We start from the raw sequence: 12237 nt of genomic DNA on the forward strand, positions 1-12237 counted from the left end.
TTTTTTTGAAAGGGCTCATAAAACATATTTAAAAATATAAAATTTATGAACTTTCTCATATTTTTTTTATTGGGTCTTAGGGCATCCACAATGAGCCAAGCTCTCGAGCTTGCTGGTGGACCCCTCCGTCAGTGAGTCTCGTCTCATAGCCCGTTGTTCTAGATTTTTCTCATTTTTTTTATATTTTTTTTGTTTATTATTGGACTGTTCTCTCATGGCACTTTCTTCTCTTTTCTCCGCACCCACCCAACTCGTGAACAAGAGCCGCGGTGTGCATCCCCAACCCGATAGCGACATGGGGCTCGCGCGCCCACTCCAAAGCCCTGTTGTAGATGCTCCTAGAATTTTCCTTAGGTTTGATAAAGTTTTTTTAAATCTATGTTACATGTAGAGATATCAAAATCAGTAAGTTGATTTTGAATCGAACTAGGCCACAATCTTTTAGGCCCAGAAAAATTAGGATCACGACTGACAATTTAGTGGGTTCAAAATGGATCTAACCAATAGTTTGACAACTCTGATAAACGGTATTCAAGTTGCAAAACTCTTTTATAATTTGATTGAGTTCGTAAACTCCGCACCATATTCTCATGTATTTAATCTATCTATCTATCTATATATATATATATATAAAAGCTCATCCAATTTTACAATTTTTTTCCCGCCAAAAACTAGAGTGTAATAATTTCTATACCAATCACTATTTAGTCCTATCTTAAATTTGGTAATTAATAATTAATTAAAGCATTAAATATGATAATTAGTTGATATCATAAATATGTCAATATTGACTAATTCATTCACATATTAATAGTCGGTTATATGTATACACATGTATATAATCTAATACAGTACATAACATATGTATGTACATATCAATGTACTTATTTTTTGTGATTTATTTCATATAATATAGATGGTTTATAATTAGTACATAACATATGTATATTTATGATGATTTATATATATTTTTTGTTTATGGTAATTAGTTCACACCTACAAATATTATAGTATAGTAATTAATGATTCCTTCAAATATATTCATTGTCCATTATATATAATGTAAGAATAATGAATTACATTATAACATGAAATATGATAATTTCTCACATAATTTCAAATTTTCAATTATGCCATTAAAATTCTATTTTTTTTTTGAAATATTTATACCAATTATATTTGATCTATAGATTCTAAAAGAATAGTTTTCTTTCTCAAGCAATAAATAACTTTTCTACTAATCGCTTTATCTTTATGTCAACACTAATCTTCTTATTTTATTCGTTAATTTTTCTACTAATATTCTTATTGTATGTAAAAGAAAACTATTCTCATAAATAATAAGTTATATTTTTTCTACTAAAAATAACTTACTAATTTTAGAATTTTTTTTTTATTTTTTAGTTTGTCTTCATTTCGTCTACTCCAAATCATATTGGTATTTTTTTGTTATAAATTTTCTATTATTTTAATTAAAATATAGTTAATTTTGTATCTCTAAAATATATTAGTTATATAGATATAAACTATGAACCAAAGATTGGCTAAAATAAATTAAAAGTCACTTTAAGATATAAACTATGAACCATTTTTTGCATTTAGATCATAAAGATCTACAGTGAATTCATCATTTTATTGGATGGTCATGCCCCCCCCCCCCCCCCCCCAAATTCATCACTTTTACTGCAAATGAACTATCATTGCACCCCGTGCAATACACATGAAATATTTTCGTATTTTCATATCTATCTATCTATCTATTATAAACTAGAGAGAAACGAGAGAAAAGAGAAGAGAATATGTATTGAGCGTATCCAATATGAGGGCCAAATGCCTCTATTTATACAAGTAGGAAGCTAGGGTTTTAGGGAGATTTCTTGGTCAACCCACATAAGATATATCTTATAGATATATTTACAACACTTCCCCTTGATTGACCAATCCCTAAAACAAAAGTTGTTGCCTCATTAAAACCTTGCTAGGAAAACCCAATGGGACAAAACCTAGTCGAAGGAAAAAGAGTATAACTGCTTCCCCTGAACTTGAGATTATAGAAGATCTTTGAGTCGACGTATGTCGATCTCATGTACTAACTTTCTGAATGTCGATGTTGGTAATGCCTTGGTGAATAAGTCCGCCAGATTATCACTTGAGCGAATTTGTTGAACGTCGATATCGCCATTCTTTTGAAGGTCGTGTGTGTAGAAGAGCTTGGGAGAAATATGCTTCGTCCAATCACCTTTGATGTATCCTTCATTGAGTTGCGCGATGCAAGCAATATTGTCTTCATATAAAATGATTGGTTTGGCCTTTGATGAAGCTAACCCGCACGACTCTTGGATATGACTCGTCACATTTCTCAACCATACACATTTCTCGACTTGTTTCGTAGATTGCAATGATTTCAAAATGATTTGAGGATGTTGCAGTCAAGGTTTGCTTCACAGATTTTCATGATGTAGCAGTTCCACCACATGTGAAACGTATCTAGTTTGTGACTTAGCTTCATGTGGATCGGATAAAAATCCTGCATCCGAGTACCCCACTAGAGTATTATCAAATTTTTCTTGATAATATAATTCAAGGTCAATGGTACCCCTTTAGATAATGTAGAATGTGCTTAACACCATTCCAATGTCTCAAAGTGGGTACAGCGCTAAATCTTGCTAGAAGATTGACAGAAAAAGCTATATCTGTTCTAGTATTATTAGCCAGATAAGTCAACGCTCCAATTGCACTTAGATATGGTACTTTAGGACCATATATTGTTTCACCCTCTTCAATTGGTCGAAATGGATATTTCTTAGTATCAATAGATCTAACGACCATTGATGATGAATGTGCATTATCCATGTAAAAGCGTTTTAATACTTTTTCTGTATATGTGGATTGATGGATAAACGTTAATCCACTGATACGTTCCATTTGCAAACCAAGACAAAACTTTGTCTTTCCCAAATCTTTCATCTCAATTCTTTCTTCAAATATTCAGCAGTTTTATTGTGCTCTTCAGGAGTCCCAATTAAATTTAAATCATCAACATAAACTGCTATGATTGCAAATCCACTTTCTGTTTTCTTAATGAAAACACAAGGGCGAATATCTTTATTCTTGTATCCTCTTTCAAAAGATACTCGCTCAGTCTATTGTACCACATACGACTAGACTGTTTCAGCCCATACAACGATTTTTGCAGTTTAATTGAATACATGCTTTTGGGTTTTGACTGCAATCCTTCAGGCATTTGTTAAATCCTTCAGGAATTTTCATATATATGTCATTATGTAATGACCCATATAGATAAGCAGTTACTACATCCATAAGGCGCATATCAAGCCTTTGTGACACAGCCAGACTAATCAAAATCTGAAAGTAATAGCGTTCATTACGGAAGAGTATATTTCCTCATAATCAATTCCTGGTTTTTGTGAGAAACCGTGTGCTACGAGTTTTGCTCTATATCTCGTAACTTCATTTTTCTCGGTTCTCTTTCTAACAAAGATCCACTTGTATTCAACATGGATTTTAGATTTCGGAGTTAGGGCTATGTATTCAAATACTTTCCGGTTATCACAGGAATTTAATTCCCTTTCTATAGCTTCTTTTCACTTTGGCCAATCAAGTCTCTGTTTGCATTTTGCAACAGATTTTAGTTGAGGATCCTCATTTAAAACATGAAGAGCTATATGAAAGGCAAATATATCATCAACAATGATATTTTCTATCTCTAGTATCTGATGTAAATAATTTATTGAGATCTCATGATTTTCAGCTACTTGTAATTCTTTAGGAATTACAACGCTTTCATTGGTTGATTAGTCATTTTCGTCATTGTTTGGTTTCCATCTTGCCCCTTTCTTTTTCTAGGTATAGAATCTTTGGAACCAACTGGTCGACCACATTTTTGACGAATTTTAGACTCATTTGCTGTCAAATTTATTTGTCCTTCAAGGACATCAATTTTAGCTGGAGTATTTGCAATATGTATGTGAGATTGTGTCACTTTTCTTGTATCTACAAAAGCATCAGGAATTTGATTTGCAATATTTTGCAAATAATTGATCTTTTCAATTTCTTGTTCACATTGATTTGTTCTATAATCAAAATGTGATAAGTTTTTCTCATTTCAAGAGAGCTCCTTGTGCTTTTCTGGATGTAGATTTATTCCTCATAATGTTGGAAATGTCATTTCGTCAAAATGACAATCTGCAAAACGTGCAGTAAATAAATCACCTGTTAAAGGTTCTATATACCTTATAACCGAGGGTGAATCAAATCCAACATATATCCCAAGTCTTTGTTGGAGACCCATTTTTGTTCGTTGTGGGGGTGCAATTGGGACTTGAACCGCGCAACCAAAAATTCGTAAGTGAGAAACATCAGGTTCTCGGCCAAAAATAATCTGCATTGGGGAGTATTCATGATTGGCTAATGGCCTTAGTCGAATTAATGTTGCAGCATGTAATATGGCATGACCCCAAGCAGTAGTTGGGAGTTTTGATTTCATAAGTAATGGTCTAGCAATAATTTGAAGACGTTTAATAAATGATTTCACTAAACCATTTTGAGTATGGACATGAGCTATTGGATGTTCAATCTCAATTCCAATAGCCATACAATAGTTATCAAATGCTTGAGATGTAAACTCACCAGCATTATCAAGACGAATTCTTTTAATTGAATTGTCTGGGAATTGAGCTCTTAATTTTATGATTTGAGCAAGTAGTCTAGCAAATGTTGCATTTCTAGTAGAAAGCAAGCATACATGTGACCATCTATAAAAGGCATCAATTAATACCATAAAATATCGAAAAGTTCCACAAGGTGGATGTATAGGTCCATAAATGTCTCCTTTAAGTCTTTCTAAGAAAGATAGAGATTCAGTATTATCCTTCGTATATGAAGGTCTAATGACTAACTTGCCTTGCGCACAAGCATCACATTATAATTCATTTGTAGAAGGTCTTATGTTGTGCCCATATGAATTATTGATTATTCAGCGCATTATAGTTGCTCCAGGATGTCCAAACCTATCATGCCAAAGCTTAAAGCTTTTGTGTCATTGAACTTCACGTTCATGACATGGTTTGTCTCAATTGCTTTTATGAATGTATAATACATTCCAGAAGGTAGTGATGCTAATTTTTCTTTTGTCAGCTTATAGCTTGAAACAAAAGAATTTATGCAAAGATATTCATTTTTACCTTCCACACAATTGTCTCGATGTGGTATCCATTATTACGGACATTCTTGAAACTTAGTAAGTTCCTTTTAAACGTACTAGAGTACAGGGCATTTTCAATATCTAATTTAGTATCATTTGACAAAATGATACAAGCTCTTCCGGAGCCTTCAATGATGTTTGATGCACCTGATATTGTGTTAACATTATTCTCATCTAATGTCAACTCAAGGAAACACTGCTTCTTCTTTTGAAGAATAATATGTGTAATTATTTCATCAAGACACATATCATAGGATTCCATATGATGTTAGTATATAAATGTTCATGCCTTGTTAAAAACCTCTCCGTAAAAACCTCATGGGAAAAATTCGGTAGAGGAAAAGAGTGCAAGACATATATATTTACTCATATATTACACTAGTTGCCTCGTTAAAAACCTTAACTAAGAAAACCTCGTAGGAAAAAAACTTAGTAAGGGAAAAAGAGTACAACCATTCGGCCTTTAGGGCCGTTTGACCTTCAAGGTCTAATTTTCAAGAGCATGTAATATGGATTGCTCTTGAAGACTATTTAATATTCTTCATGGAATATTGATTGTGTTACATCGGGAGCAACAATATGAATCAAATAGATAAAGATTCAAGGATATGTTATCCAAATATTTAATTTACTTGCTCTTAGAACATGTAATATTTTTCAGGAATATTACCTGTGCTACTTTAATAGCATCAGTTTAAGATTTTGAATGTAATATTATTTAAGAATACTACTTGTGCTATTTAAATAGCACCAATTTAAGATCTTGAATGTAATATTCTTCAGGAATACTACTTGTGCTATTTAAATAGCATCAATTAATTTTCAAGATCATTTTAAAAAAATAGACTATATATATATGTGAAAATTTCAAAATATAACATATCAAATCTCAAAATAAGAGCACAAAAAAAAAGGAATTAAGAATACAAGTAACAAACCGACATAAATTAAGGCTATTAGATTATGAAAATCTTATTCAGCCAAAGCAAATAACCAATTTCAACTCATAATTTTGTGCTAAAAATAATTTGAGGGAATGATGCAAGCATGATGTTTCCTTGTAAAAGAAAAAGATTTTCGATTGTAAAGTTAAGATAAATCCAATATTAGTATGCTTTGAGCTGGTTATATAGGAGCTAACATGCTTAATGAGTTTGAATTAGAGAACAGTTTGGAATAATTTGAGGATTAGGGGGGAACAGGTTAACCATACAATTCATATCCTCACAATTATCTGTAAAATTTATGCAATTGAATAAAAGAGCACAACAGATTAACCAAACTCATCACAATCCAATCAAATATCCCAAATATTTAAACAAAAAAAAAAATTCTAAAAGATCATGTGTGCCGCCGAGGCATGTCATATGTGACCAAACTAAAGACAAAAGGCATATATATTTCTAAACTCAATTCAAGAATACAACTTTAATTTGGAGAAAAAGCAATTGAACACATACAGTGACTATCAATTGATTAATTGAAACGAAGAATCAATTGAATACATTGAATAAATGCATCACGCTACCATACATATATACGACGACAAGATGTAATAACGTATTTCAAGTGTTTGAGCAAATACTGGAATCAATCGAATAACAACATAAAATTCTAATATTTCAAAGCTTCTCTCATCAAAAAAATAAAATAACGAATTGAGATTTAGATGGTAAATAAATAAAAAAAATCAGTCGTACCTTATTGGAAAGACACGATTCTTTCCTAGGGCATATCGCCAATCTAAATCAATTAATTTCAGACTCAGATCTAAATCAATTAATTTCAGCCTCAGAGAGAATTAGAGATTCGTGCTGATAACGTATTATAAACTAGAGAGAAACGAGAGAAAAGAGAAGAGAATATGTATTGAGCGTATCCAATATGAGGGCCAAATGCCTCTATTTATACAAGTAGGAAGCTAGGGTTTTAGGGAGATTTCTTGGTCAACCCACATAAGATATATCTTATAGATATATTTACAACACTATCTATATATATAAGCACAACCATTTTCAAAAATAGCAAATTATTTTTTTCCGCCAAAAATCACTTTACTATTTTTAGAAATAATTATATTTTTTTAATTTTAAATGGCATATCATATTTATGTATTGATAATTTTGGATCAACAATTAATAATTAATGTTACAATGACATAACTCATGACAACACAATAATTTTAATATTTTAACTGAATGTTATTTCTATAGTGACATGTAATAAACTTAAGAAGATTTACTTATATACAATTAATAATATATTATGTTATATAAATGGTATATTCCATACAATATGTGTGTATATATATATATATATATATATCGATTGTAATCTATAATAGATAAGATATTATAGCCTATGAATGTTCATTAATTTAATCTAATATATATCTATAAAATAATACTATAGAAGGGGCAAAAACATGCAAATATTCTAAATTATAATTGTTTAAACAAAATAACTCATAATATCAATATTATATATATGTAATCAAAGTAGTTCATTAAAAGTAATTTGTCACTCACATACACAAACATAAAAGGAATAAATTTTCACCTTTAAAAATTTGAGGACATTATAGAGTAGTAGCTCTTAATCAAGACAAGTGATTTGCTACATTTGTTATCAACTTTATAATTTTTCAATGAAAAATACTAACTAAGATGTGAGTAGGATCAAAAAAATTAGAATAAAATCAAATTCGTTATTACAATTTAAACTTATGAAAATGACCAATTTTTTTCATGAAGCGTCTATTTCTATATAAAAAGAAAGTAAAAATGTGAAAATGTCAATTCAAAATGATTTCACTTCATTGAATATTTTAAAAAATAAATCATTTACTTTCTTAAAAAAAATCTTAAACTTTTATGTTATCTTATGTCATTTTTTTCTCATTCAATTTATATATTCCATTCAAAAATTAATTCATTTTAGCTTCAAATTTATCCTTAAAAAAATCATAAAGTCACACGACAAAAGAGTATAAATTTTAGTGTGCTAAAAACAATCATCAAACTTCTTCTCATCTTTATTGTCCTCATACGCGTTAATTTAATTCTTTGATTCACTCTAGCATTAATGTATTGTCAAATAATAAATATGGACATGTTAGGAATATACTTGTATAATTTTCTTTTACAATGATTTTCTTAATCATTTTGCAGAATTCAATTAGCCTATATAACTGGGACGAATTAAGTATTTTGAAAAAAATCAGAGTTGTATATTATGCATCAAATAATAAAAATTCTAGAAAATCTTTTTTACTACTATGCATAAATAAAGTTTTAGAAAAAATTTATTTCTTAATAGAAACCTAAAATAAAAGCAGATGAATATTTTGATGGACATTTTAACTAGCTAATAATGATAGTTGATAAAAGTATGTTGTTAATTGATATTGGTCATTGATTTAACTTACATACAACTATAAAAAGTCACCTTTATTTAAACAATTATAAAAGTCACCTTTATTTAAACAATTATAGTATTAGTGAGATCTCTCTTGTATAAGTTTAAAAAATTATCAATATTATCTTTTAAGTTATAAAAATATTAGTATAATATAAAAAGACATTCAACATTTAATCTATACTTTTAAATAATTTAGTTAAATAACTATTACCGTGCATCGCAATAACTATTACCGTGCATCGCACGGGAGCAAAACTAGTTGTGAGTAAACTCCGCACCATTGTTGATCTTTTTTTTTTTTTAAAGAAGGCATTTCCCCAATTTTTAATGATCTAACTCAATGAAATAGAAACACAATTACATTACACAATTACATTACAATACATGTTCAAGGACCTAATGAAGGGGAGCAAAATCTGAAGAACTCAATTAATAAAAAAGAAAACGAAAATTCAAATATCTATTTACTTATATAATTTAGCATAAAGTTGGAAATACCTCATGGGAAAGGAAGTCGAGTAACAAGTTTTGAAGTTGAGTTACATAGTTGATTCTCAACAACAAAATATACACTGCTGACACAGTCATTCAACAAAGGTCTATCTCCCCAAAAATCAACACTAAAACTTTCACGGCTTTATTCGATAACAAGGAAACAATTTGCAGCAACACCAAATAAAACAATAGCAAATGAAAAGTCCACCATATCAGGGCAGGTGCAAGACAACGCAGTTGCAGCGTGCTCTGCTCAACCAAGACCTAGTTCTTTACTGTAGTCACATGCCTCAGAAGCATGGAGACGACGTCAGGAGAGATCCTGGAAGCTTCTGCCTTCAGGTGATGGATCTTTCCATTCGTTTCTTCTTCAAGGCGCTTCACATTAGCACCTGAGTCTCCACTGCTCTGTACACGTGAAGGAGAAAAGTTCAACAACACAGATGAGCACAACTTCCTACTGAAGAAGATTGATTAATGGGGCTAATGAAATAAAATCTTGTGTAATATTCCTATTGAATTATTACCTCGGCCACCTTCCTTTGATATTCAGCTTCCATTTGAGCACGGAATTCAGCAATTTCCTTCTCGGCCTCCTCCTTTGCCTGTTTAAGTCTGGCTTGTTTTGCTGCTCATGATAGCCAAAGCACACAAAGCTAAAAGTGAGAGAGTTATTCTATGAGCAGTTCAGCACAAAGAATATATAGTCCTTTGAGACGAAGCACCACATAAACTATATATAGTCCTTTGAGACGAAGCACCACATAAACTGGCGTTTATTGCGGCTAGAAACTTAAGGCACATTTGCATGAGATCACGTTCATCTATCCCCCACAACCATGAGAGGAATGCAAGGGGTATTATATGATGGAGAAATATTGTCCTACATTAGACTTCGTACAGTCACGTCATCATCATATTTTCAGTCTCCAGAAAAAGGGTTCGTAGGTTTCTGTACTAAACAAAGCAAAGCAAGAAACCATTACTAAAGTAAAAAATCATCACCAGTCCTAGCAGCATTCACAATGTGCTGAGCCTCTTGTTCTGCAGCTAGCAAGAGTTGAATTCCATTCTGGCTACTGGAGGCCATGTCGGGGGAAAATTGAAATGAGGCTGCAGAGATAAAACGATGTAAACAAATTAAACTCGCATCAATGTGATGCCAAAGCATCAGCAGCGTGAAATCACAAAACTGAATGCAATAGACTTTGTTTCACACGTGCACATCTTCCAGAACAAATCAACCTTCATGAAGTTCCATTAAATCTCACAAAATTGTTCAAACAAGAAGACATAAATCGTACTCCTATCTAGAAGCAATTTTAATTAACTGAACTGAATTAGGAAACAACCAGTTTCAAATAAAATCAAGAATACTACTAAGTACTAACTACTACTACTACAACTAATTTGATTATTAGATTAGATCTTCATAGAACTAAAAGCAGAATTGAATAACCCTTCCGTACAAAATTTCTCAGTAAACAACAAATCCAAAAGCCAGTAGATATCTCAGACAGATTCACGCATTAATCTGAGAAAACTAAGAAGCGCAACAGATCCCCTTATCTAATTATATCCAATTCAAACCTCACTACATAACCTCCCTCTACTCGAAATTAGTGGAAGCCAACAGCTCAACTCTGATGCGATCCCAAAAGCATAGATTCATTTAGAGCAAAAATCGAATCACTACATACAAAAACTTAAAAGATCGCAATACTGGTGATTGAAACGATCACCACTGCCAAAACCCATCATCAAATCAGCACACCCCGCAAACAAGATTACGTTTTGAAACCAAATTCTAAACCCCGAGAATTAAAAAAAGGCAGGCTAATAAGCAAAAACGAGTATATCACTACAAGATCTGCATATTCCAGTCAATCTAACGAGAAATTTGCTCTAGCACAACAACAGATCTAACCATCCAACAATTGCAGAAATCGAACATGATCAGCAAATTGAGAAAGGTGAACAAAATTCCGACAGTTAAAGGAAGAAAGCAGAGAGATTGGAGAAGTGTAAGCACCTGTAGAGAGAGAAAGTAACAATATAGCAGAGCGTGTAGGAGGAAGACAGGGGCTTATTATAATACGTATGTTGCTAAATACTTTAGCTCTTATTATTAGAATCCGACGAAACAATAGTAACTTTTTTTTTTTTTTTTTTTTCCTAATAGACTCGAGGGTCTGGTAGAATTCAAATTCGCAAGCAAAAAAAAAGAGAGACCAATTCGAATATTCCATAAATCAGATAAACTGGATTTCACATAGGGTTAGGACTTACCGACTTAGGACTTAGAGGAGAAAAGGTTTTACTTTGAAATAAAACTATTGACAAAATTCAGAAGAGCAAAATTCAGCTACTAATCTATACATATAAAAGGGGAATAATTGTCGGAAATAATAATTTATACTTATCCGTCAAAATTACCTTTCTATTTTTTCAAATAAATATAATTTTAATATTATTCTATTATATATAATAGATCAAATGAGAAAATTCTTTAAAATGAGAAATAAGATCAAATATGAAACTGCGATTAACAAAAAAGATAATAAAACGGACGAACATCATTATAACTAGGATTTCGAATCTCAAAATTGACTAAATTTTACCACGTTAATTTAATACGGTTGTTCGTGAATTATAACTAATTTGTTCGTAGATTTTATAACTATGTTTATTACATATATTTTTTCGTAGATCTTATAATTGGACAGTAGATCTAACAAGGTCTATAAGTCATCGCATTTTTTAAAATAAGGTATATTTTCACTCTATCCAAATCATATCATATAGTATGAGTTATCACTGAAAAGTAATCCGAACTATAAATCCATGTGACTTTTCGGCCCAAATTTTTTTTTTGAAGGGACCAAATTTATAAATTAGTTATAAAGATTATTGTCACAGTTTTTATTCTACCCAAAATTACATGAGTCAAACATTCATTGGTAACACATAGTATTTGTAAATGACTAATGTAAATTGGCGATCCACCATAATCAGTAGGGTTCATTTTGTTCAAGTCAACAAATGAGACGTGCTGTTATAAAATGGTGGGATGTCGGATTATTAAAATAAAATAAATA

At 31.2% G+C, this 12237-nt stretch overlaps 1 protein-coding gene across 1 annotated transcript; it reads right to left on the minus strand.

Moving 5' to 3' along the window:
- Positions 1-9093: 9093 nt before the first annotated feature.
- Positions 9094-11385, minus strand: LOC131014768 (V-type proton ATPase subunit G 1-like). Its single transcript, XM_057942857.1, has 4 exons — positions 11172-11385; positions 10145-10252; positions 9667-9767; positions 9094-9547 (listed from the first exon to the last, which is right to left on the minus strand). The coding sequence occupies exons 2-4, from the start codon at positions 10227-10229 to the stop codon at positions 9404-9406; spliced, it is 330 nt and encodes a 109-aa protein (XP_057798840.1). The 5' UTR covers positions 10230-10252; positions 11172-11385; the 3' UTR covers positions 9094-9403.
- Between the last annotated feature and the right edge of the window lie 852 nt (positions 11386-12237).

This window comes from Salvia miltiorrhiza, chromosome 3, assembly GCF_028751815.1.
Source record: "Salvia miltiorrhiza cultivar Shanhuang (shh) chromosome 3, IMPLAD_Smil_shh, whole genome shotgun sequence".
Taxonomy (NCBI): domain Eukaryota; kingdom Viridiplantae; phylum Streptophyta; class Magnoliopsida; order Lamiales; family Lamiaceae; genus Salvia; species Salvia miltiorrhiza.